This window comes from Dipodomys merriami, unplaced genomic scaffold, assembly GCF_024711535.1.
Source record: "Dipodomys merriami isolate MVZ:Mamm:240054 unplaced genomic scaffold, mDipMer1.0.p SCAF_3, whole genome shotgun sequence".
NCBI classification, from domain to species: domain Eukaryota; kingdom Metazoa; phylum Chordata; class Mammalia; order Rodentia; family Heteromyidae; genus Dipodomys; species Dipodomys merriami.
Genome location: NW_027204492.1, coordinates 19,425,754 through 19,453,033, shown reverse-complemented (window position 1 = coordinate 19,453,033; position 27,280 = coordinate 19,425,754). Strand labels below are relative to the sequence as shown.

General features: G+C 44.1%; 1 protein-coding gene across 1 annotated transcript in view; it reads left to right on the top strand.

Moving 5' to 3' along the window:
- The first annotated feature begins 4,157 nt into the window (after positions 1 to 4,157).
- Positions 4,158 to 27,280, top strand: part of Xpnpep2 (X-prolyl aminopeptidase 2) — a 28,648-nt gene continuing 5,525 nt past the window's right edge. Inside the window, exons 1-16 of the mRNA XM_070039750.1 lie at positions 4,158 to 4,434; positions 6,811 to 6,884; positions 8,803 to 8,913; positions 11,395 to 11,458; positions 12,385 to 12,489; positions 12,737 to 12,823; positions 13,718 to 13,864; positions 17,507 to 17,608; positions 18,025 to 18,106; positions 18,423 to 18,618; positions 19,789 to 19,878; positions 21,181 to 21,290; positions 21,791 to 21,868; positions 23,423 to 23,494; positions 25,334 to 25,394; positions 26,657 to 26,726. Coding sequence (XP_069895851.1) covers positions 4,386 to 4,434; positions 6,811 to 6,884; positions 8,803 to 8,913; positions 11,395 to 11,458; positions 12,385 to 12,489; positions 12,737 to 12,823; positions 13,718 to 13,864; positions 17,507 to 17,608; positions 18,025 to 18,106; positions 18,423 to 18,618; positions 19,789 to 19,878; positions 21,181 to 21,290; positions 21,791 to 21,868; positions 23,423 to 23,494; positions 25,334 to 25,394; positions 26,657 to 26,726 — 1,498 coding nt within the window. The 5' untranslated portion in view covers positions 4,158 to 4,385. The remainder of the gene's footprint in view (positions 4,435 to 6,810; positions 6,885 to 8,802; positions 8,914 to 11,394; positions 11,459 to 12,384; positions 12,490 to 12,736; positions 12,824 to 13,717; positions 13,865 to 17,506; positions 17,609 to 18,024; positions 18,107 to 18,422; positions 18,619 to 19,788; positions 19,879 to 21,180; positions 21,291 to 21,790; positions 21,869 to 23,422; positions 23,495 to 25,333; positions 25,395 to 26,656; positions 26,727 to 27,280) is intronic.

Genomic DNA, 27,280 nt, shown 5'->3' with positions numbered 1-27,280 from the left:
GCAAGACCTTGGAAATCCTCTTACAGGTTTCATCTTCAGTATCTTGAGACATCCTAGCAAATGTAAGGCACATGTTCAGAACCCCACTAGATCTCTGTCCCATACCACATCTATCCCAGGCTATGTTGCTGCCCAGATGTGTTCTTTTCAACAGGTTGCTCATTGTGTTGTTGTCACCAATCTGTCCCCAGGCTACAGGGCTCCCTGTGACCAATGCCTGCATTTTGTCATTTCTGGGCCACTACTGCCAACGTTCATGGCCACTTGACCTTCACCTCCTTCCTCCTGGGTTTCCCCCCAGTTCCCTTGGCCCAGGTTCTCTCACGGCAGAGCCACTCTGGTCCTGGTATAAGAGTTCTTGCTGCTCACTTTACATGCCTTTTCTCAGAATATCTAATAGGTTGTTGGGTATTTTAAATTTTTATTAGCATATACCAATTGTACAACATGAGTTTCATGATGACATTTAGAGGTGGAAGGACATGGGTACTGGCTTGCTCTATTCCAATGGAAACCCAGATCAAAACCCAGATGCCCTCAGTATATGAATTGATCAAGAAAATGTGGTGTATATACACAATGGAATTCTATGCCTCCATCAGAAAGAATGACATTGCCCCATTTGTTAGGAAATGGAAAGACTTGGAAATAATTACATTAAGTGAAGTAAGCCAGGCCCAAACAAACATAGGTCCCATGGTTTCCCTTATTTGCAATAACTTGTATATGTCTAGGACAAGCAGAATAGGTCGAAAGCTATATACATATGACCATATAAGATGATGCTAAGTGAAATGAACCCCAAGATAGAGACACATATGGTTTTATCTTTCTTGCTGTGGTTTTAAATATATTTATAATGTAGCATGTGATTTTTTTTTTGTTTCTTTTGTATGTTCTTCCACCATGGTATAATCCCTGTTTTCACTGTATTTGATTCTGGTGCCCTGAATCTTGAATATACATTTTTCTAATTCGGGGAGAAGAAGGGAAATAACATGCTGAAATAAGGATATAGGTTGACCCATTGTAACAATGAGATGTCCAAGACACTATGTTGAAAACGAACTTTACAACTTCGATGAGGAGGGGGGTGGGAGGAGTTGGGGAGGTAGGGGAAGGGATGGTAGGGGAAAAACAAAGGAGGAGGTAACAACTCTCCATAGAAATGTACTCATTACCTTACTGAAGTAACTGTAACCCCTCTGAACAGTATTTTTACAATTAAAAATATATACAAAAAAAAAAGTCAGGGTGACAAGCCTTGAGGGTGCTTAAGCCACAAAGAAAATATAAAAACATGGAGAGGAAAGACCCTAAAAAACAACTTCTCTACTTTCAGAATTTGGCCTTTAAGAGGTTCTTATTATGTCCTGTATGCAGTTATTTCTATTTTTATCTTTCTGTTTTAGTTTTCTGTATCCTATGTCTTGTATACAAGCTTATCTGATTCGTGGAAGAGAAAGGGAACCACAGAAACATCAGGACAAAGGATGAGCTAATGCAACAGTGGTACTCAATAGGCACTATGTTGGAAATGAACTTTACAATCTGGTGGGGGGAAGAGAGTGGGGAGTGTTAAGTGGGAGAAAATGAGGCAGGGGATAACAGTGTTTAAAAAGAAATGTACTCATTACCTCACTTATGTAACTGTGACCCTTGGCTATTCACCCTGACTATACCAAATCATTCCTTCTGCTTCAGGCTTGTTGCCAACTTGAGTTCAAGTCCCCAAACTGATGAAAGTGAAGAGGGTGGTTTTGAGATAAGGAGATAAAGGAAGAGCTGAGGTCATCATCATCACCAGGGCCAAAGCAAGGACCCAGAGGATAGAATTGGAAGCCTGAGTCTTGTGTAGAGACCATCCCTGGGCAGAGGTCAGTATATGAGGGAGGGATGTCTGAGTCCTTTGTCTCAAGGTCCTGGGGCCCCTGCTGAGCTTGGCTTTTGGTAACTGCCATTTCAGCAGTGTTGGATGCCAAGGAGAGAGAGGCCAAGGTGCAGATGAGACTCACTTTGGTTCAAGTTATACATTTGTATTAATAAACACAAAGCATTTAACTTTTACTGTCTACCAGGAATGTTCTAGGAGCTTCCTAAGTATTAACCATTTAATCCTCATCACATCTCTGAGAATTGAATGTGACTGTACACCATTTGACAAGCAAAGAACCTGAGGGCTCATAAAGGTGAAGTCACCACTCAAGACCATGCAGCTGACAGGTCAGAATTGGCATTGAAATGGAGGCAGTCAGTGCTCTTAGATTCACGGATGAAGAGACCAGACTGTGCTTGTCCTTGAAGCCTTTCTTTAGAATTCCTTCTCTGCATGACCCCAATAGATCTACTTCCTTGCCCTTTGGGATGGTGAATACAGTTGAGAGGCAGGGAAAGGGCCTTTGAAGAAACATTTCCTTAATCCACAGAGCTCTGGGAATAACCTCATCACCAGTCCTGGAAGAGGTGGGAAAGAGTGGATAGGGAAAAGACAAGTTTCAGCAGCCACAAAATGACAAGATTTCTCATATCTGTTGGGAAAGGCTCAGAGCTTCTGTCCTCTGCTTTGATTCCTGAAAGTAAAGTTTACAAAGCTTCCTCACTCATTTTGACTCTGCCCTGTCATGGAGTTCCATAAAGGTCCCCTTTCCCTCTATAAAAGTTGTACTGTTTTTCTTAATGGGATGTTGAAAACTGTCTTGAATTTATTATAAATAAGGACAAATGCATTTAAAATGAAACCAAAACCAGGCATGGCAATAATGCCTATAATCCAAGCATCCAGAAGGTCAAGGCCAAACTGGACTATATAGCTAGTACAAGGCCAGGTTGAACTTCATAATTTGACTCTCTTTCAAAAAAAAATAACAAGTAGGGGCTAGAGCTAAAACTCAAAGGTAGAACATTTGTCTAGCAGCTGCAAGGCCTTTAGCTCATTCCCCAGCACTGCAAAAAGGTAAACATACAAACAAACATATAAGTAGATAGGAATAGGCCATGTACCTTAACCCTCAGGCTAGTTGAGAATCCATACACTGGGTCTGTTTGCCTCTTGGAAGCAAATCCTTCCTGAGCTCATAAGAACCCAAAAGCCCTAGAAACATTTACTGGACACTGCCTTGGAATTGGTGTTGCATGGTGCTCTGTGACACAGCTGAGTACAGGGACAATGCTGGTCTTACCTTCTCCACTTCCATCACAGAGAGTCATGTTATGCAGGAGCAACCCTCACTGTAGCATAGCCAAGTACCTGTTCTAGAAGCCATGGTAGGAAGACATTTCCAACTAACCAAAGTTCTCAGAGCTCCCAAATTCCTCTTTTTGGAACTTCTTCCTGTAAGCATTATGCCCACCTTTGGTCCTCAGCTCCACCCAGACCTGAGCTCCTCCCAGCCCTGGAGTTCCTACCATACAGCTGGCCCCTCCCTCTCTCCACCCAGACCCATCTGAGCTCCCATCTACCTCACTTCTTACCCCCAGACCCTGCTGCTACCTAGATAGTGGAGGTGGCCATGTGCTCTCTCTTATGGCTCCTCTAATAAACCTTGTAATAATCCTGTGCCTGCCTGCCTGCATCCGCATGGTCTCCTGGCATGGATGTGATGGATCCTTTCACTTCCATCTTTAGTGATATCCTCTGATTCCTTGAAATCTAAGTGCCTCTGTGCCAACCCTCCTCCTGCCCCACCCTACCACCAGCCCGGTATGACTGTCCCTAAGTAGCTTGGACTTCGCAGAGTACAGAATGTGCAGCTGAATAAGATTCAGAGGCTCCCAAAGGAAGGGTTGGTGGCATCTTTGACAGTGGACTGTCCTGGAGGAACTTTCACCAGCTCAAGAACATAATTGTAGTTGTCACCAACTTCCTCAAGGGGTGCAGAAAGAGAGGTCACTGGCTTTTTTTCTGGATCAAACTAGCTCAGAGAAGGAAGGACAAATATTCATACCAAAGCAAAAGTAAGGCTGAACCCAGTGCCTTGTGTGGGAGAACTAATGGGAAACAGCTTACTGGAGGGAGGGAGACAGAATTCAGGAATGGCCAGGGCAGGGCTGCTGAAGAGGGGGCTGGGAGAAACTGGCTGATTGAAACCAGCTGTTACTACTCAGTCTCCAAGATCTTTGGACTCTGCCCTGGGGCGGGCTCACACCCTATCCGAGGAGCCTGCACCAGTTGTCTGCGAAAGCCCAAGACTCTTCTGCCCACTGTGGCTCTCTGAGCCCATCACAACAAAAGAAGAAAGGGAGCCGCCTCCTTCCTGTTACTAGTCCTGACCACTGTCTGCTCCTGCCTAGGAAAGTCCTAGAGGAAGAGGGGAAGGAAACAGCCTTGCCCTCACTCTCCAAAGCCACCTAACCCTATCCACTCAGCATCAGCCTCTGGAGATCCCATGGCCCTGACTCACTGGGGCTGCTGCCCCTGGCTTATCCTCCTCTGTGGTATGTACATCCTGATCTGTTCTAGAGGCCAGTTCTGGCCTCTTCCTCCGGGGCTCATCAAGGGTTGGGGTGAGGGCTAGGACCCTGGTTGTCTCTCTTTCTTGAGGTTACCTTCTCTGTCTTGGGATGCAGCCCCATTAGGGGCAATCTTCATTCTGAACCTTTATGACGTGAGCTGAATCTTTGGTGGAGTCCTTCTATTCCTCCAGTTAATGATAAAAATTATTTTGGTATTTGTAGAGTGATAAAGGCTTTATTAGAGATAACAGGGCCTTGAAGCATCAAGAACAGGTGGGGCTCATTTTGGAACCTTTCAGAGCACCCTAGGGATGGATATCTAAACCAGAGCAGAATGAGGAGCCTGGAACATGGCAAGTGAGTGTGAGAAATCATCCAGAGTATGGAGTTTCCTGCTAAACTGATTTGACAGAGTTCCCACTGAGCTGGAGCGGGAAAGTCAGATATCTAGGGTGGAGGACACGGCTTGTGATCAGATAGTGGAAGGAATCATTTAGATATTTAAGGCGGAGGTAGTGTTAAAACTGTAATGCAGGCCTATAGGGGCAAGAGTGACCCTGAAGGCCAAGGTCAAGATCTTGTTAAGAAAAGGGTGGAGGAGCCTATCTCAAGTTCCATCAAAAAGAGTCTTTGAGAAATGAATAATCATTACATACCTCTTAGAGTCTAATTATTTCAAGTACTAAATGAGATAGAGTTGTGTGTCACTTAGCAATGGGGACACATTCTGTGAAACATTATGAGGCAAATCATTGTCACACAAACATGGAGTGGACTTCTGCAAACTAAAATGGCTGTGATGTCATTAGGTTGGTCATGTTGGGACCATTGTCCTATATGCTGACCTTTGTTGACCATAATGTTGGTATGTGCCATATGCATCAATAGTTAAATTGCTGACTTCAGTGTTTTGCATGTAGTAGGAGCTCTTTAAATGCTAATTCACCTTTCCTCACCCACCAGATGATGTTAGAGTAGGATTTCTGTCTTATATTTATTTTACTTACTTTTTTTTGGGGGGGGGTGTCCGGTCATAGGGCCTGAACTCTGGGCCTGGGCGCTGTCCCTCAGCTCTTCAGCTCAAGGCTAGCACTCTACCACTTGACTCACAGCACCACTTCTGGCTTTTTTCTTTTTGCTTATGTGGTGCTGAGCAATCGAACCCAGGGCCTCAGGCATGCAAGGCAAGCACTCTACCACTGAGCACCTTCCCAGCCCTTATGTCTTATATTTAAAATCAACCTAGACCCAGGCACCCAGGTAGCTGATGCCTGTAATCTTAGCTACTCAGGAGACTAAGATCTAAGGATTATGGTTTGAAACCAGCAGGGAAAGGAAAGTCTGTGAGATTCATCTCCAGTTAACTACCCAAAAAAGGTGGGAGTGGAGTTGTGGCTTATAGGTTAGAGCACCAGTCTTGAGCAAAGAAGCTAAGGGATAGCATCCAGGCCCAGAGTTTAAGCCCTTGTACTGGAACAAAATAATTTTTAATAAAATAAAATAAACCTATAGCCAGGCAGTGGAAGCTCACATCTGTAACCCTAGCTACTCAGGAGGCCGAGATCTGAGGATTGTGGTTCAAACCCAGCCCAAGTAAGAAAGTCTGTGAGACTCTTATCTCCAATTAACCACCAGAAAGCCAGAGGTGGAGCTTTGGTAGAGTGATATTAGCCTTGAGGGGTAACACTCAGGGGCAATGCTCAATTCCTGAGTTCAAGGCACATGAGCAGCAAAAAATAAAAATTAAAATATTTTAAAAATAAAAAATAAACCTAGAATGATATGGGGAGATTCGGATTGTAAGAAATGGCAATATGAGCCTTGAATTTCGGTAAACCGTGTGTGTGTGTGTGTGTGTGTGTGTGTGTGTGTGTGTGTGTGTGTGTGTGTGTGTGTGTATACATATATAAATATATACTTTATATACATATATACTTACAATTATAGAAGACTAAGATTAAAGTGGGGGTAGATATTTAGTAAGATCTTATAGAATATTTCAAAGAAAATTTGATTTTAAAAATTTAATTTACACCCAACATTTCCATTTCCCTGAAAAGACCCACTTAGATTAGAGGAAAAATGAATTGATGTAATGAGCATTAACCCCCCCCCCAAAAGTGGCAATCACTTGTTGATGAAACTAGTTTCTTTGATTGTGACTCAGGGTGCCATCCAATTCAGCCTGATATCCCATGAAATGTGATTATTTTTATCCTTAAGTAGAATTGGCCAGCATGGTGTCTTTCAAAGGATGGAGGTTCTGCAAGGTGAAGGAGGGGAATGAAGGAGAATGTCTCTGCATTCTGAGAATTCTCTGGTAACTAAATAACTCTGGATTTTTCTCTTGGTTTCTAGCTTATGCCTGGAGTCACCCAAAGCCTGTGAACCTTGGAAGAAAGGATGTGAGAAACTGTTCAACCAACCCTCCGGTGAGGACTTGGCCCCATCCCTATATGACCCCACCCTATGGTTTTCTCCCATTGGCTCAGTTGCTAGCACTTCCAACTACACTCTCTCTTGATTTCACACTGGAAACCCCTGTTATGAGCATCCATCAGAGCAGTCTGTCTGTAGGGATTCAGGTGCCCAACATACCCTTCAGTTCTCTATGGATGCCTGGTCTCTCTTCCACTCTTCCTAACAGCATGCTGTTAACTTCTACACTGGCCTGGGCCTGGGAAACACCCATCAGAGGGAGGGAGAAAGAAAGGGGTGGGGAGGCCCCAAATTTCCTTTGATGTAGCTAAGCAGAGGCAAGGAGGAGGATGGGAGAAAAGAAACTAGAAATTCTAGAAAAATAGCTAAGAGGGAAGCACAGAAGAGAGGAGGGAGGAAGCCAAGGGACTAGAAGAGCCAGCGGAAGGGCCAGAGGAAAAACGTAGGGTGTGAAAGCCAGAAAGCCTGAAGACTGGAGCCAGCTGAATAGATCAGGCGGCCAGCTTCCTAGCTGAGGACTCAGTAATTCTTTGTATAGCTAAACTGGATCTAAAGAACTTCTCCAGGAAAGGGTAGGTGAGGAAGTGTGATGAGTGGGCAAGTGTATAATACTCTAAGCCACTTAATAGATGGCTAGGCAAACTACCTTCTTTTTAAAAATTAGTTTACATTAGTTATAGGGCGATGTCACATTTTTCCACATGTTTACAATGTATTCCAATCACACTCTTCTATCACTTTCCCTGATCCCTTATCCTTTTCCCAAAACAATTTCAACAGGTTTCATTATTCTGGTTCATAGTTGCTAATAATCTATTTCAACCTCATTCAGCCTCTTTCATCTTCCTTATTAGTCCCTTCCTGCTAGTACCCCCTCTTGGCACAGAGAAAACCAATTTCTCTTTCCCTATCCACTCCAACCCCTCACTACCATAACTTTTATATTAATACAAGCCTAGATATATTGTTGAGTATAAAGCCAAACATTACAAACCAAAAACATAGTTTTCATTTTATAAAGATTGTCTTTTAAAGAAATATCTGTCTTGGAGAGGACAAATTACCTGGACAGCTCCTGAGGGTGTTGAGGAGGGGGTATTCATGCACTTTCCTCTGTCATTTGGGACTAATGGCGACAGCCTGAGAAAAAGCCCCAAAGAGGTTTCTAGACAAAATACTACACACTAGGTTGATTACATTTGAATTTCTGACAACAAATAATATTATATTTTAAGAGGGTCCCAAATAAACTGGTGGCTCATGCCTGTAAGCCTAGCTACTCAGGAAGCTGAGATCTGAGGATGGCCATTTAAAGCCAGCCTAAGCAGGAAAGTTGGTGAGACTCTTATCTCTAATAAACTACTTAGAAAAAGCCAAAAGTGACATGGTGGCTCAAGTGGCAGAGCACTAGCCATCAGCACAATGAGGCTCAGGGGCAGCACCCAGTCCCATAGTTCAAACCCCAGGACCAGTCTCCCTCCCTGCCCCTCCCCCCGCCAAAAAAAAGTCTCAAATACTACATGAGGCATACTTATATTAAAAGACTATTCATTATTAATTGGAAAGTGAAATGTAGCTGAGTAGCATCCTGTATTTTTATTTGCTAACTGTACCCCAAGGTATCCAGAGAGAGACTGTCTTCATGACCTGGCCCAGGAACAGAGTTCAGATTCCTATAGTTCTCACCCACACTCCCATCCCACACTCGGATCCCATTACTGACACAGAGATTCTTCCCCAAACTCTACCCCTCGCCCTTTGGATTTAGCCCAGGCATCTTGACTGTAGACTAAGCAATAACATCAGCTGCCATTCCACCTTTCATTATAAAAGGCTGGCTCCTCTGGAGGTAGGGTCTCACTTTGTCTAAACAATGTATGTGCATTTGAGTGTTTTCCTATAATCTGTTAGCACCTTCCAGTTACTGTGGTCAATACTACAGCACGACTCACAGCCCTCCGCCAGCAGATACAGGCCTGGAACCTCTCTGCCTACTTCATCCCAGACACGGATGCACACATGGTGAGCAACTGTTTCTCTTCCTCTTGTCCTATGTGCTACCATGGGTCAACTGCTAGCCATAGGCCACAAACAGAAGGCAGTTCTGACTCAGAAAATGAAAGCAAAGAAAGCATTTGACAATCAAAGGGATCAAAATGGAAACCTTGCACATGGTAGTTTGTTTTTGTTTGACAGTACTAGGGTTTCAACTGTTATTTTTGACTTGTTGGAAAAGTTCTATTTTGGGGGGGGGATCTGGTCATGGGGCCTGAACTCTGGGCCTAGGTGCTGTCCCTCAGCTCTTCAGCTCAAGGCTAACACTCTACCACTTGAGCCACAGCGCCACTTCCAGCTTTTTTTTTGCTTATATGGTGCTGAGGAATCGAACCCAGGGCTTCCTGCATGCAAGGCAAGCGCTCTACCACTGAGCCACCTTCCCAGCCCAGTATGCTACTATTTAAGTCATGCCCTCACTTCTTATTTTTGAGATAGGGTCTTGTGTTTTAGCCCAAGGCCAGCCTCACCACTTCCATTCTCCTACCTATATTTTCCAGTAGTTGGGTTACAGATGTTTACCACTATGCTCAGCCTGTACGTGATAATTTTTTTCTTTCTTTTTTTTTCATGATAGTTTTAACACAACTTTAAAAACATTCCTTAGCCAGGCACCAGTGGCTCATGCCTATAATCCTAGCTACTCAGGAGGCTGATATCTGAGTATCATGGTTCAAAGCCAGCTCGGGCAGGAAAGTCCTTGAGACTCTTATCTCCAATAAACTCTTGAAAAAATCCAGAAGTGGCACTGTGGCTCAAGTGGTAGAGCTCTAGCCTTGAGCACAGAGAGGCTCAGGGACAGAGCCCAGACTGAGTTCAAGCCCCAAGACCTGCAAATATCAAAAAAACAAAAAAAAAAAAACATAGTCCTTTACACAAGAGGGAAGACACAGCCAAATCTCCTTGACCTTCAGAAGGATATAAAACAACTTCAAAGTTAATTTTTATTGTTATTATAAAGGTGACATACAGAGGGGTTACAGTTACGTGTCAGGAAATTAATACATTTCTTTTTTAACAATATCACCTCTTCTCTCAGTTTCCCCCCCCAATGGCTCCCCCACAAGTTGTGTTGTTCATTTTTAACATAGTGCCTAGTGGGTATCACTGCTACATTGGTTCACCCTTTGTCCTACCATTTCTGTGCTCAACCTTACCCTATCTGAATTAGTTTTGACTAATTCCTAGGTAGTGGCAGATACAGAAGGTGTGTCTGGGTCATCCCTGCCCTGAAAGGTTAGAAGGGAGGCTGAGAATTTGAGTAGAACTACTGTAAATTTCCTTTTGACCCTGGCCTTGTTAGAACCAGCTGGATGAAACAGTGAGTTCTGGGATACACAAGCATGTACCATATACAATTGAGAAGGGCACACAGTCTAAAAAACACAACAGTCTGAATAAGAACTACTTTCCCCAAAGCAGTGATCTCCCTCAGTAGCCCACCCCTTTCCATCAGTGGCTCTGCCTGCACACTTTCTACCCACTCTACATCAAGTAACAGCCCACCTGGAAGAACAGGCATTTTCAGTGCCAATAAGGTTTCTTAAATTAGTTTCCCACTTGATGGGGATGGCTAAGAACTTTGGACACATATCTGATGGTATCTGAGACTGTTTTCTTTCTGTTGAGTGTTTCCATTTTTCTTTATTTTTTGGTGGTATTGTGCTTCAAACTCAGAGCCTCAAACTTACTATGCAGATGCTACCACTGTGCCACACCTCAACTCTCCAGTTTTCTTTTTTGCAAAAGCAAATGTCAAAATCTGTCTTCAAGGATTATAAATCAATAAAGTCACCCATGGGAGGTTGGCTCCAGAATCCACACAGACACTCAAATGAATGGATGTTGAAGTCCCTTATAAAAATAGTGTAGTATTTGCACATAATATATGCATACCCTTCCATATCCTTTAAATACTTATACCTACTACAATTCAAATTTCTGTAAATGGTTGTCATACAGTATTGTTTAATGAATAATGACAAGAAAAAGTCTGTACATTTTTAGTAGAAACATTTTTGGGTATTTTCAGCCTGTTGTTTGATGGTTGCTGCTCATAAGGAATCCATGAGTACAGAGTTCCAACTGGCCCAAAGTTTGTGATGCTCTATGCAGAAGTTATTTTCACTGTACCAAATGGCTATTATAGACTGGAGAGGAAGAAGGGATATCTGAAAGGAAACTTGGAAGTCATGGTCCTGGACTGCCCAGAATTTGCATTCTGGTTAGGGTGGCCAGTGAAGAACAGTCCAATATAACCCCAAGTCCAGTGCTAGACAGTGGAGTTGAGACTAAAACAGATATAATTATTCAAAGGAAGAGAAGATAGTGGACAGAGGCAGTTACAGAGGTGCCTTGTGGGACTGGTTGCAACTAATGAGACCAAAAAAATGGGGATATAGTTGGAGCCTTCATGTAGGATGTAACTCTATGGCGTCCATTTTCTAGAATGAATACATTGGCAGACATGATGAGAGGCGTGCATGGATGACAGGCTTCACAGGAACTGCAGGTAACAGCCATTACCTGCCACCTTGGCTTCTGTTGGTGGACCAAAGATAGTCACAGAGGACCTAGCATAAATAGTCCCTTAGCAACCAGGACACAAGATCTATACAGAGGCTCCTCTTATTCTCTCTCTTTCTCAACCTCCTCTCCCAACCCTGAAATCAGCAGGTTCTCCAGGGCACAAATTTCAAAGTACACTGGCCACATTTCTGTAGAGTGAGGCAGATGACTCTTCTGGCTTACTTCCCATGCTGCTGCCATAGCTAGGCCCAACCCAGCACTCCCTGGATTCCATTACTGAGATAGTTACGACTTCTATATTTACCCACAAGGGACCCATTCATTCTTTCATATGATAGCTCACTTGGAGATAAGTTTTAATTTACAGGTCTTTTTTATAGATATCACTTCACATGGCCAAATGAGACCCAGATCCAGAAGCTCTTAATAATGCCCCTGTTTCTAAAGGGGCTCCTACCTGCGTCCCAGCCTCTTCAATGGAAGCCAGATTCTTTTGCTGATCCTTAAACATTCCTTCCTGAACTTCAAGCTGCTTGGCCTTACCCACTGTAAGCTAAACCTCAGGCTCAGTGTTCTTATTAGCCACCAAGTCTCAACACCAAGTTTTCTCTTTCCTAAGGGCACCCATATGTATTATCAGCTCTTTTCAACTCACAAAAAAGCTACTTCTCCTGCTAAAAGAATGGCTTCCTCTACAAGACTACAACACAAAGAGAGAAGTTTCACCAAGATGTTCTACCACCAAGGTCTTATTCTTAACACATCCTCTTCCATCCAGTGGAGACGATAAACCCTTTCTAGAGGCCCCTTGTAACATCTTCAGAGTCAGTACTCAATTTCACATCCATCAAAGTCACACTCTTCATCATCACCTTCCCCCTCTACTCCAGGTTTCTCTTTTCTGCCCAGGTATTGCTGTGGTGACCATGAGGAAGGCAGGTGTCTGGACTGACAGTCGGTACTGGACTCAGGCAGAGAGACAGATGGACTGCAACTGGGAACTCCATAAAGAAGGTAGAAGGCCCAAATGGATCTGTCCCCCTCAAAGCCATAGAACCCAGATTAGGATTGGGAGGGCAAAGATGAGGGACTATATGCAAGGTTCTGCTGGGTCCATTTGGGAAGCTCCAATAATTTGAATCTATCTCTGCCCTTTAAGACTGATGGTAGACACATGGAGGACTGTTGCAGACAGAGGCCTGGCTAGAGGAATCTAAGGATGGCATTGGAGGTAACCTTTGCATTTCTTCCTGTCTTTCAGTGAGTTATAATTCCATTACCACTTGGATTGCTGCTGAAATTCCTACTGGAGGGCGTGTGGGTGTGGATCCCTTCCTCTTCTCGGTTGGTATGTTCATCCCTGTATTCTTGGGCTTGTCCACAGAGTGTCTTAGCCTCCTGGGTAGTAAAAAACATACTTTCTCAAAAGGGGTAATATGACCCTAAAGATATTGTTTTGAGCTGGGTGCTGGTGACTCATATCTGTAATCCTAGCTGCTCAGGAAGCTGTGATAGGAGGATCATGGTTCAAAGCCAGCCTGGGCAGGAAAGTCCATGAGACTCTTATCTCCAATGAACCACCAGAAAAAAACAGAAGTAGAGCTATTGTTCAAAGTGGTAGTGCACTAGTCTTGAGCAAAAAGAGCTCAGGAACACTGCTCAGGCTCAGAGTTCAAGCCCCATGACTGACAAAAAAATACGGTTTTGAAGTTGTAGTTGCAGAATATTTTGCAACAAAGTTATATTGATGGCTGTGTAATTGAGACACATTAAAAAGAATGAATACAATTACTTAAAGATAATAATAATAATAATAGATCATGATCCCAGGCAGCTGACGATACTCTCAAAGGTAGAATCCTCCTGAATACGCCAGGAAAACTTCCAACTTCCAAACTAAATTCTTTATCAACCTACCCAATATCTGAACATCACTATTATTTTAAATAATGGCATCAAATCATGGTAAAAATGATGAATACGCTAAAGAGTATCAACTCCCACCCATTGACACTTAAAAAGACAAGATTAGCCAGTTGGCACTAGAGAGCATTGAGGTGGGCTCAGCAATTTAGCCTAAGAAAACACAAAGAGAAGGATGGGGGGGGGCTGCATTGCAGCAGGACCACACTTAAGGGGAAGCTTAAGACAACTGGAGCTACAGGACTGAAGTGGGAGGCAAAGAAAAGCAAACCTAACTTTGCTTGAACCAGTTTTCCTTGACTCTTTCCTATCTCTACAGTTACCTGGATGGTTTATGACCTGGCCCTTCAAGAAGTCAACAGAGAACTGGTATCCATTACCACCAATCTTGTGGACCTGGTGTGGGGCTCTGAGAGGCCACCAGTGCCAAGCGAACCCATTTATGCCCTGCAGGAGGAATTCATAGGTGATTGAGTAAGCCCATCCCTCTTTCTAATGAGTACCACAATGGCTTCCTCATAACAGAGGTCCCCACTGCTGCTCCTTTGGCTGGAAAAGTCACCAACAGAGGTCCCAACCAAATGGATTACAAACTTAGCATGTCACTTAAAAGGCTTGGTTAAAATTTTCTTTTGATGATACTAAGATTTGAACTTAGGATCTTACAGTTGCTAGGCAAGCAGCATTTTACCATTTGAGCTATGCTCCTAGCCCTGAGATGCTTGATGAAAGTGGAGAATTTTTACCCCCTTTCCACAGAGAATCTGAGTCCTTAGAACTCTGTTTAGAAAATATGAGAATATGGAAGTGGCGCTGTGGCTCAAGTGGTAGAACACTAGCCTTGAGCTGAAGAGCACAGGGACAGTGCCCAGACCCAGAGGTCAAGCCCCAGTACCAACAACAACAACAAAAAGAAAATATGAGAATAAGCTGGGTAGTGGTCACTCATGCCTGTAATTCTAGCTACTCAGAAGGCTGAGATCTGAGGACTGAGGCTAAAAGCCAGCCCGGGCAGGAAAGTCCATGAGAATATTATCTCCAATAAACCACCAGAAGACTGGAAGTGGTGCTGTGGCTCCAGTGGTAGAGCACTTGCCTTGAGCTGAAGAGTTGAGGGACAGTGCTTAGGTCCAAATTTCAAGGCACATGATTGACAAAAAAATACTGAAATAAATAGTGTTGGGATATGAAATATGAGGAAGGGAGGAAATGAGAGTCAAAGAAAGGGAATTGAATAGGAAAGACATGATAGGAATTGCTTGTCTGATAGTGGGAACTGGTTTATGAAATCATTTGGCCCTTTTTACATCTTGTTCTCCTACAATGAGGAATTTAGTTTTGTGAGATATCTGGCATGGACAAAAGTGAACAATTAACTTTAGGGTAAGTCCTGGCATAAAAGAAGATTTGGGTTTTGGCTGTACCACAAAGAAAAGTTAGCTGGCCCGGAAAATCTAATATCCATAACATTGACCTCAGTAGCACCATCTAACTATCTCATAGGATCTGTATGCTTTAGAATTCTGTGTGTGTATGCGTGTGTGTGTGCACATGCATGTGCGGCATTTCTGCGGCTTGAACTCAGTGCCTGGGTGGTGTCCTTCACCTTTTGTGGTAAAGTTTCTCTAGGATTCTTGTAAATAATAAAATCCTGACCAGTATCTTGGCCACTAACCACCCTGCCTTTCTGGGAATTCTGAATAGGCCAATAGGTTTTGATTGTTAGTCACATTGGGCAATCTGAGAGGCCCATTTTTATACACATGAACATTTCTAGTTTGGAAAGAAGTAAAAAAAGCAGGAGGGATATGTCAAAATTGTGGCTATAATGAAACGTGAGAATTGTGTCCACTTTTCTTTATCCGTTTCAATGTTCCATTCTTCATGCCTCTTGCCACCATTTTTAAAGGAACATCTTCTCCAAGACTGTTTTATCATAAATACAACTAATCATCTCATTCCCATAAAGATGACATGTATGCCAGGAAAAAGTGTGGAGGAAAGAAAAGAAATATCAACTGGAGAGATTGGTACAGGATTTGCATAGATTTTTTAAAAATCACTTTCCACAAGTAAAGAGATGCTGAATATTGCAGGCTGCCAATCTTCAATGGAAAGCTATCCAGAACCAGAGCTGAGCCTGGAAGCCTACACACAAAATTCAGCTTCAAAAAGCTTAGACAAGAGAGATTTTCGTTCCATCCCCTTGCAATTTTTAAAAGCAGGGTAGACAGTAGAGGGAGTATAGGGCAGAACATGAAAAGTTAGCTACTCAAAGATAGCTCTATGCCTCTGAACATTTAAGTTTCATTTTTCTCTAAAATGTATTATATTATTGAATCATGAAACATAATTCTAAGTGAGAAAAGCCACTCAGAGAAGGCCACGTACTGTATGATTCCATTTATATGAAACATCAAACATTGGTAAAACCATGAACAGAAAATAGTCGTTTCTGGAAGGAGAGGGCTGGAAGGAGGAGGGAACTGGGCATGACTCTTTAATGGGTATTAGGTTTCCTTTTAGGATGATGAAAATGTCTTAGAATTAGATAGTGGTTATGATTGCAAAACATTGAGATACACTTAAACCAATCAAATTGTGTACTCTAAAGAAGCTGGGCACTGATGATTTATACACTTAATCATAACTACTTAGGAAGCTGAGATCTGAAGAGCACATTCAAAGCCAGCCCATGAAGACAAGTACCTTGAGACTCATCTCCAAAAAGCCAAAGTGGAGCTGTCGCTCAAATGTTAGAGATCCAGCCTTGAGTGAAAAAGCTAAACAGGAGCATAAGGCCCTGAGTTCAAACCCCAGTACTAACACATTAAAAATTGAGGCTAAAATGATAAACTTTATATTTGTTTTTCCGTAATAAAATAACTTCCCCCAAGTATATCATACCCAAACCTTTGGTTCTTGTTGAATACATTTACCTGTTTGCACAAAGTTCTTAATGGCATTAACTTACCATTTATGCTATCTGGGCCTAAGTAGGATCCTTAATGTTTATGACTTTCTTTTTTTGCCAGTACTGGGGCTTGAACTCTGGGCCTGGCCACTGTCCCTGAGCTTCTTTTTGCTCAAGGCTAGCACTCTACCGCTTCTAGCTTTTTGTGTTTATATGGTTCTGAGGAATTGAACCTAGGGCTTCATGCATGCTAGGTAAGCACTCTACCACTAAGCTACATTTCCGGCCCATGTTTATGACTTTCTAAAAAAAAAAAACAACAACCTTCCTAGTCCCACCATGGGAAACTATACCTTGCAGGGGGGCATGGAAAGAAGCCCTAGAACTCTCATACAAGCATCCTAGGAAGGGCTGCACTGTGATACATAATTTAGGGATAGCTTAACAGGTTAGAAATACTAGTAAGACAATACACTGTTTGTACAGATGAGGAATATGGGGCATGTAGTCACACAGCCCTTGGGTTCAAATCCCAGTTTTACCACTTAAACACATAAAACCCTAGACAAGTCACTTTATGTCTCTAAAGCCTCAGTTTTCTTATCTAAAAATGGGGTAAGAATGAAAACAATGTACATGAAGTGCTTAGCCCAATACTTGTGACCTCTTAAATCCTAGAGTTACTTCAGGGGAGCATCCAGTATGGCCCCAGGCCTCTCCCTTTGCTCTTCAATTAGGCTGGTTCTCCTGTTTTCTTTTGCATGTTTATCCATCAGAAAAGTCAACCAGACTTACTAAATGTCAAGACACCTTTCTATATGCTTTAGTCATAGCAACTCATCCCCATTTTACAGATGTACAAAATAAGACATGGAGAATTAAGTGATTCACCCAATGTCACCCAACTAGTAAAGGAAAAACTAAAATCTGAGTCCAGTCTAGGCCCAGAGTCCATGTCATCACGGAGTATACAGCAAGTTTGTTTGAACTAAGGTTCTACTTTTTGCTTTTTTAAAACAAAATGAAGGGTTAGGTTCATAGCTTAGTGTTAGAGCTCTGGCTTTGTATTTATTTGCAAAGCCTTGCACAAAAAAAAAGGCAAGGAAACTATTATCCTAAGGGAGTCCTCCAGGAACTATTTGTCAAAGACAAGATATACCGCTTACAATTTCTTCTGGGCTTCTTTGCTTCTAGGGAGCACTTGGCAGGAGAAAGTATCTGACATCCGAAGTCAGATGCAGAAGCATAGCATGGCTCCAACTGCTGTTCTTCTGTCAGCGCTTGATGAGACAGCCTGTGAGTCTGGATTTGTGGACATGGATGTACATAAGGTCCTTGAGCCCTATGGCACAGAGCCCTTCCCCCAGACACCCATGTGCTCACCAGTGGCCTATGGGACCTCAGGGAAAACAGATCAGAAGCTCATGTCTGCAGAGTAAGGAGGCTGAGCAAGCTGGGGTGAGCCACAAGCCATGGGATGAATGGACTGACCCAAGCAGCAGAATACTTCTGTCTACTACTTAAGGGAAAGATCAGGGATTTCTGCCCAATCTCTATGGCTAGACTTCAGCCATTCTAAGGGCCATGAAAGCTATGTCTTAACTACTTTGTATCTGCATTACTGTGGTGGATAAAAGGTATGTAATCTCCTTCAGCATCTCAAAGATCCTCAAAACAGGCCTGAATTTCAGTCCCTATAATTCTTTTCCCAGGGCTTTTCAACCTTCGCAGCCGTGACATCCCCTTCAACCCTTTCTTCTATTCCTACACTCTGCTCACAAACTCTTCCATCAGGTATGGCTTTTCCTTCGCTAGCAGTCTTGAATTTCCTTCAACTTCTACCTTCTCTTTGTCCCCAATATCCAGCCTTCAGGCTGCCCAGAGCCTGCTGTAACAGGATCCCCACCCTGGGAAACCTCCTGTTGGATATTCATAACCCCTCCTTCTTTGCTCCTAACAAATCTCAATGTGGTCTGCTTGGCTCCCAATGCTATGCTGGCTCCCTCTTCCTCTGACCTTTAGGAACAAAGAGTCTACATGTGTGCCTATAGGTTTTTCTGTTATCTTTAGCAGATACTGGGGATACTGCCCAGCTTTTTTCTCTACCCAGGTTATTTGCAAACAAGAGCCGTTTTAGTCCTGAGACTCTGCAGTACCTGAACTCAAACTGCACAGAATCCATGTGTGTGCAAATTGAGGACTACAGTCAAGTTCAAGACAGTGTCCAGGCCTACACCTTAGGAAATGTGAAGGTCTGGATTGGGACCAAATATACCACACATGGGCTTTATGAAGTGATACCCAATGTGAGTTTGCCAGGTAACTTCCACTATTCCAGATCCAGTAAGTGTTGAGTTAAAATGGAGCCAAAGCCCCTCAGTCATTCCATCATCTGGTTAGTCAACAAATGTCTGTGTATTCCCTTCTAGGCTCCCCTAGGAAGAGAGCAGAAAGTTCTCTGCCCATGGAAAGTTTATATAGTTGTGGAAGAGGTTAGAAACAATACAGCCTGGTCTAATCAAGCAGAAATTTTAGACACAGGTCAACATGACATTGAACCCAACTCTACTCCTGTGCAATGACTTGGGATAAGCAGGTTAGCCAACCTCGGTATTTGTTTCTTCACCTGTAAAATAACACTAAGAGTCCTGACCTTATAGGAGGAGTTACTCTGAGATTTAAACGAGATAGTATCAATGCAGCCCAATGGCCAATACCTGGTAGGTGTTCAGTAAATGGTAATGAATGCTATGATATATACAGGAAACTCACACTGTTAAAACAGCCCTTGGATGCCACAGGCCAGGCTGGCTCTGAGCTATGCCAGAGTTCTGTAGGGAATGAACTGCCAACAAGCCTGCTCATTATAGGAGCCTTTCTGGAGGGAGGGAGGGTGAGTGAGTGGGTCGCATGCCTAGGCAAGATCTGCATAGCCAGAGAGTGTCTAAAGGAGAGGTCATTACTCTGAAGAAGTAGTAAGCCTCAATTTATTTGGTACTCAAGGCCTCATACTTGCTAACGAGGAGCTTTGCCACAGACATATCTCCAGCCCTGGTTTATGCTGGCTATTTTTGAGATACAGTCTTACTTTCTGCCAGGCATACCCTTGGACCATGATTCACATATTTTAGGATTCCCATCCTAGCTTGGATGAGAGGCACATACCACATGTCCATATTTCCTTCCATTGGGAAAGCCTGGGCTTTCCTTGAACTGTGATCCTCTTAACCTCAACCTCTCACATAGCTTAGGATGGTAAGTATGTGCCCCTGGGCCCAGCTACGGGTTGAAAAGGGATTTTGCGATTTTTTCTGTCCCAGTTGGCCTTGAATAATGTGATCTTCCCATTCTTAGCCTCCCAAGAAGCTAGGATGATAGGTGTGAACCACCAGTGCCTAGCCCTGCTGGTCCTTTGGAAGTATCACTGTGCCCTGGAGGGTACTCCTAGTCTTCCTCTGCTTCTTTGATCCCAACAGGAGAAACTCCAGGAAGATGACTACTCCCCAGTGATGGTGACCAAGGCAATAAAGAACAGCAAGGAGCAGACCCTCCTCAAGTCCAGCCACGTAAGTTCACTTCTGATGTTAATTGGCCCTTTGGAGCTCTTGGTGTGAAGGGTTAGAAAGGGAAGCTTGGCAGAGGAGCCTGAAGAAGACATTCAATGAAACAAAGAAGCAGACACCAAACTCCTGGGTGTAGGTTTGGGGCCAGGCATCAACTCCACCTTCTACCTAGACCTTGGGCAAGTTATTTCACTTTTCTGGACTTCAGTATCCTATGTAAAATGGGGATCAAAATACTAATCAGAGGAATGTGGAAGGAGATGATAATGGGGATGAAGAAAAAGAAAATATATTACATATTTTATATACACCCTATATGTGTATATATAATATACACCTACAATGTACCCTGATCAAACTCACCCCCTCCATCTTACTCCCACTTGCCCTCCTCCCTTTCTAAAACAATTTCAACAAGTTTCATTATTCTATTTTCAAACATGTTTCTAAAGTACTTTGACCATATTCACCCTCATCCCCCTTTCCATTTCCTCTCCCCCCTTTCTCTCATACTTGCCACCCAAGAGCCTGGTTTGTTTTCCTGACATTTATTTCTTTTCATTTTTAGCATACATTAAAATAGGAATTTTAGCTGGGCATGGTGGTTTATACCTGTCATCCTAGCACTCAGGAGGTTGAAGCAGGAAGATTTCAATTTCAAGGCCAACCTGGGTTACATAGCAAGGCCTTGTCTCAAAAAAAGTAATCTTACAGCATATGGTTATTGTGAAACTCAGTAAAATATATATTGCTTTGAGCACTGCCTGGTACATTCTAAGTGTTAAATAAGTGTTAGCCATAATGATTTCCTTACCCTAGCAAGAGGGATGGCTCACTTTTGGGAAATAGTCTTGGTAAAATTAGGATAAACTATTTCATATTGAAAAACTTGTTCTTAGGGGAAATTTTAAACACATGCTATGGTAGAGAAAAATAGCATAACGATCCCTTGTGTCCCCTATTACCCAGCTTCAGTAATCAAGGCATAGTTTCATCTATAAACCCACTTCCGTGCCCTCCACTCCCACTCCCGCTGCTAGATTATTTTAAAGCAAATTCCAGCTATCATATCATTCTGGCTGTCAACACTTCAGTAAGTATCTCTAAAGATAAGAATGCTTTTATTAAAAAAACACAGGCACACTATAATCAGATATAAACACAAATGGGAATCCTTTGATATCAAATAACCAGTCATCCTAGTTTTTATGACACCAAATTCCAGAGTAGCTATGGGATCTTCATCTAGAGTCTGTGGCTGCTTCTTTGGCCGCACCTCCACTGCTTCTCTGCTTCCTGCTCCAGGTGCGGGATGCTGTGGCTGTGATTCGGTACTTGGTGTGGCTGGAGAAGAACGTGCCAAAAGGCACTGTGGATGAGTTCTCTGGGGCACAGCTCTTGGACAAGTTTCGAGGGTAAGAGAATGATTATCTTTTGCTGTGGGGGTGGGGCAGCGAGGGGTAATTAGTACCCTTACTTAGGAGAAAGATCATCCTTGTATTTGGAAGTCAGATTGAGTTTCTTGGGTGGTCTGGGAGCTGTGCTGGAGGTGTTTGGATGACATTCTCCGACCCCACAGAAAAGCGGGACAACTCATCAGCACCCCCTAGCGTGTGCTTCAGACACAGTTCAGTCTCCCTAGGGGAGGCTAACTTTGGCCAGCAGTCCTGGACTAGAACATTTCCAGAAGGTAGATGGGTACAGTGGGTGTTCACAGTCTGTCCACTGTTTCTGAATGCTGTACAGTGACAGGACAGAGCTGGCAAAAAAGGAGGCAGGAGGTGGAGCTTGGAGAGACAAATGGAGTCAGGCTGAGGTGAAGACAGTTGTGGCCCTCATGAGTTCTTGTGGGAATCCAGGATATAGCCTAGTCCCCAGGCCCATTCATTCACCATTCTTTGCTTTGCATGTCCAGAGAAGAAGACTTTTCCTCTGGACCCAGTTTCCAAACCATTTCTGCGAGTGGCCTGAATGCTGCCCTAGCCCACTACAGGTATTTCGGGACAAAGAGTTTTCTAGGGTTCGGGTTTTAATGGTTGTGGTTGTGGGTACAGGGGTCGGGGGGGGGTGCACTGGGCCCCGAGTCACATTTAGGGTTTGAGTCTCTCAGCTCTGAGCACTGTGAAGGCTAAGGGGAGGAGCTTAGTCTAGGACTGGGACTGTCCTTGAAACAAGAAGTCTTAGTGATCTTCCCTATAGGATGCTGGGACTTAGTTTTATTAGTCAGTTCTCAAGGCCTTGCAATTTCTAGGCTGGCAATCTATTACTTGAGTTATATCCCCTGCCCTTTTGCCTTATTTTCTAATAGGGTCTCACATTTATGCCCAGAGTGACTGGATTATGATCATCCTAATCTTTGCCTTCAAAGTACTGAGCCATTGTGCCCAACTTATGTTAGACAATTCTTTTGTTGGTGGTGGTGGTGGTGGTCATGGGGGTTGAACTTAAGGCCTGGGCACTGTCTCTGAGGTTTTTTTTGGTCAAGGCTAGTACTCTACTACTTTGAGCTACAATTCCATTTCTGGTTTTGTAAGTATTAATTGGAGATAAGAGTCTCACAGACTTTCCTGACCCAGCCGGCTTTGAACCATGAACCTCAGATCTCAGCCTCTTGAGTAGCTAGGATTATGTGAGCCACCAGTGCCTGGCAGTTAGCCAATTCTTAAAGTTCATAAGCACTTACAGAGAAACATCTTTTCACTCAGTCTGACCAATAATGGTGAATCCAAGATACAAGCTAGCCAGATACTTGGCCCCATTGAAAACAAATCACTGTAAGTTTGCTTAATAAATTTTGGAGTGCCAAACTGGCCAGATGCCTTAGCCTGGCATGGGCATAGCAGGAAATGGTGGATGCCCCATCGATGAAAAAACCTTGTTTATCTTTAGAACTCCCACCCTGGTTCATCCTAATGCCTCTCAAGCCTTCAGCTACTCTGTCCTGACCCCTTCTCCCTAGAAGAGCTAGAGAATAGCAGAGTAAGGACTTCTCAGCCCTCTAATCTTTTGCTCAGGCTCACCCTTGGGGTCCCTGCCATTTGGTGAGGGGGCTCTGTTTTCAAATACATCAGGAAGATAGACAAAGAGTGCTAGAGGGACCATCCAAACCCAAACCAAGCTCCGCCCTGTTTCCTTCATGACCTCGTTCAGGCTTTTTTGCCTCTGTGGGCCAGTATCTCCCTATGTTAAGAGAATGGGTGAACTAGGTGGTCTCTAAAATTTTCCTAGTACCCTCCACATCCTGGGCACATTCCTTCCTCCTTCCCATAAGGACCAAGGCCTTGTTCCCTTGTTCAGCCAAGTGCAAGATAAACAAAAGTGTGGTCAGGACAGCAGCAATAGAAGCTGAGTATTTTCCCAGGACCCAGTGGGAAGACTTCCACTCATTTCCCTCAGCAGAAGAGCCTGAAAACCCAGTCCAGAGGGAGGAGGGAGTTCTTCTGCTTTCACTCAGCGCCCCCTGACCCCTCCCTCCCCCCCCCCACCCCCGCTCTCCCCCCCCCAACCGTGCTAGGCTACTCCTTTTAGTGTTCTCTCCCATTCTCAGCCCAACCCAGGAGCTGCATCGCAAGCTGTCCTCAGATGAAATGTACCTGGTGGATTCTGGGGGACAATACTGGTACGTACCCTATTCCCCGACTGACTGCCAAAAGTCTGTCAAAGCTTTCCTTTCCTGAGCTATGAACTTTCCATCTGAGAAAGGACAGGCCTGAATTGAACAAACTCTGAGCAGCTTTCTCATTTTCCCATTTGGAGGTCCCTGCATACAGACAGTGGAATAATGGAGGAGGGGAGCACGCAGCTCCGTTGTGAGAATTAGGAAAAGACATCCTTTGCTCAAGTAAATTATTTTTTGTTTGTTTGGTTTGTTTGTTTGCTTAGTTTTGTTTGTGACAGCACTGGGGCTTACATTTAGAGCCTTGTACTCTTTCTGGGGTCTCCCTACCGTCAACATCCCCCCCATATATACTCTACTCATGTACTCATGGTGGGTGTTCTGTCACTTGAGCCACACCTCTACCTTTTTGCTGACTAGTTGGAGATAAGAGTCTCATGGATTTGTTTGTTGCAGCTGGCTTTGAATCTCGATTAATCCTCAGATCTTAGCCCCCTGAATAGCTAAGATTCTAGGCATGGGCCAATGACACCTGGCAAAAGTATTTTTTAAACAAATCTGCAAATTATTACACTGTTTTGCCTGGCTGCACTGACACATCCATATTCTCACCCACTCCTGCAGGCCCTGGATATGGCCCATTACCACTAGGTAGCATGCATACTCCTCAGCCACCCCCTCCCCCTATAGCATATATGAGATGACGATGTCAGGTTGGGGATGGGGACAGGTGAGAGAAGCAACCCTTGAGATGTGTTTCCCTTGTACAGTGTACAACCCAAACAGTCACACGTGACACTCATGCTGAATAGGCTAACCTATCCTTTTCAAATGTATGACGAGTCATTCACAACTGTGCCAAACTGAAAGGGGAGCACAGAGTGGTTTCAAAAGATTTGCCTGTTTCTCCCCTGTGGAAATGGCGAATGTGCTCAGAGCAGAGGCTATTCTTTTGTCCTTAGAACAGCTTTCAGCTTTCAGGAGCCAATGTGGCAGGTACTCAACTTAGTATCCATCTACTTGAGCAGTCCCTGGTTCCTGCTGCCTGATGGCTAATATGCAAAAGGGAAATGAATTTTTATGAGCATTGTTGGGTTCAGGCATGTTCAAAGTGAAGAGGTAGAGAATGGTCACCTCACTTCCTCTTCTCTCCTTCTAAGAAAGAATTTTGCCATGCCCCATGTCCGACTTCCCAAAGAGGAGTTCCCAGGCCAGGAACAATTTCCCCCTCCCTTCCTCTCTTCTGCTTCCCAAAGGGTTACAGGAGGCATGTAGGGGAACAGCTAGGAGTAATGGTTCTAGCTCTTAGTTTGCGGCACTGGGACTCTGAACAAAACACTGGGTCAGCCCCATGCTCTCAGTGGAGAGGTTTCAGTTGTGTTATCTGTGAAATGGGCATCAAGAGACCTGTTCTGCCATCCTTCCTGGGGAGCTTCTCCATGGTAAATGCTGAGAACATTGGGGTGTTGTGATAGTGCTCTCTTTCAGACCTCTAGTCGCCCATCTATAAAAGGGAGATGATCCTCTGTTTCCAAGCCTGGAAGAAGCCTTTCTGACCCAAGGAAACCCAGAACTATGAAATCACCCAGTTGGGGAATATAGGGGAGGATGGGGAGGGGGGCCCTGACTGTCAAAAGAACACTTGAACTTGAGGGCTCTGCAGAGCCTCTTCTATGCACGGATATTGAAGGTGTGATTTTGATGATCAGACCTGCCTTCCTTTGACCTCCAACTTGGCCCAACACTGTTGCTGGAACCCTAGCAGAAAATGCAGAAAGCACATGGTCCTGGTCCTTTTAAGTGTCCAGCAGAGTTGGGTGATTTGGTTTTCCTTTTCCACAGGGATGGAACCACAGACATCACCAGAACAGTCCACTGGGGCACCCCCTCCACCTTCCAAAAGGTAAGGGGCTGGGTCAAAGATCTCCTGCCACCTTCCTCTAATGCCCCCCCCAAAAAACCAATCATTCCAAGAGCCCTTTCATTTGAGAGGGTAAAACTGAGGCACAGAGAGGTTGACAAGTTCTTACCAGAAATCCCAGCATTCTCTGCTACTCCAGAGAGATTTCAAACCACCAGCAAGGCCTCAGGCGAGGCTAGTCCTTATCCCATTGTGGAATGTCAGTGCACAAACATTACTTTTTTTGCTGTGTGTGTATCTGGCCTACACTTAACAGAAAGGAGGGAGAGGAGGTTCCAAGTGGAGGAAAATGCTTAGGTAGGGCCCCGGTGCAAATGAACTGGAAGTGATCAGAAAACCCTGAGGGCTGCTCATCCAAGGAAGAGCCTGGGGCATTGTCTCTGTGCTCTGTAGACAGGTGGCTTGGGACAAAACATGGAGCTGAAATCCATGCATTTGCCTGGTAAGCATATGGTGAGTCAGAGCTTGTGCTAGAAACAAGAGTAGGGGAAGACTGTACAGACCACCAGGAGCTTCACAGTCTGGCAAATTGAGTCCACTGCCTCAAGATATGGGATCCCAAACCTGTGCAATTGTGAGTTGATGAGGCTTGACTACATCACCAGCAACCTGCAATGATCAGGAGAGACCACCATCAGCCTACCCGCTTTCTCTAACAGAGGAAGAGTGGCCTGCCAAATAATCAGGTCCAACTCTAACTTCAGGTCTTAAAAACAAAATAATGGTCAAGTAGGAGCCCAATAGTAAGAGTGCTCGGTTTTGCTTGAGCATGTACTCACCATATAACATTCATTATAAGTCCTCCTGCTCCTGTCTCACAACTTTAGGCACTAGGTCTTTTTAGCTCCTATTACAGATGAGGAAACCAAGGCATGGAGAGGTGAAAGTCAGTAGTCCAAGGTCTCAGAGTTTGAATAGCCAAGCTAAAATTCCAGCCCAGAGAATCTGCCTGCCACTGCTATTGTCACCATCTGCTACAAGTATGTCCTCAGTTCTCTACACATTATGACTTCCATGGATCAACCAAAGGGGACCACATGAACTAAGACTGAGATGTAGGAACCTCCCCCTTAACCTCCTTTGGCCATCTTCCAGAACTTGAGTGACCACATATAAGAACGTATTTCCCCTTCCCCCTTCCCTATAGAGCTAAGACCTATACTCGAGTCCCTTCAGGTCAAACAGCCAAATGCTCCGCAGCTTCTTGTCTTGTCCTTCACTTCACCTCTTCCTCTCCCTACCAGGAGGCATATACCCGTGTGTTGATGGGAAACATGGATCTGTTTAGACTTGTCTTTCCTGCTGGGACATCAGGTGGGTTTCAAAGGCCAGGCTGGACCCAAAGCCTTGGGCCTTAATTTCATAGCATCCAGACCATTGCCCCAGGAACCTAGAAAGGGCAAGAGTTATGTCACCTTCCTCTCTTTCCTATGGATGAGAAAATGGAATCAAGCATTTCTAGTCTAGAACTGACTTCCTCACAAAAGGATCGTAGGAAAGCCAGGCATTGTTCTCAGGTCCCCTGCCGCCTGTGCTAGCCAATGCTATCTCTCAGAGGCTGCAGGACTGCTACTGTGGGCTGCAGCAGTCACGAAAGAATCCTGAAGGAAGTGGGTGTCAAAGCACTAGGTCCTAATGCATGGAAAGAAATTGTAATAGAGCCATTCAGACAATGCATGCAACGTGCAATGTGCTGGAGCTAGTGAATGGCTGGGCTATCCAGAGAGCCACTGGCTTCAAACCATCAGCCCCTTTCCATCCCACTTCAATATCACTGTGTCTTCTCAGGAACCCCTCTCCTTAGGAACTACCCTGGTAGTTGAGCAGGAAGGGCCAAGGTAGACAATCTTGGTCCAACTAACTAACTG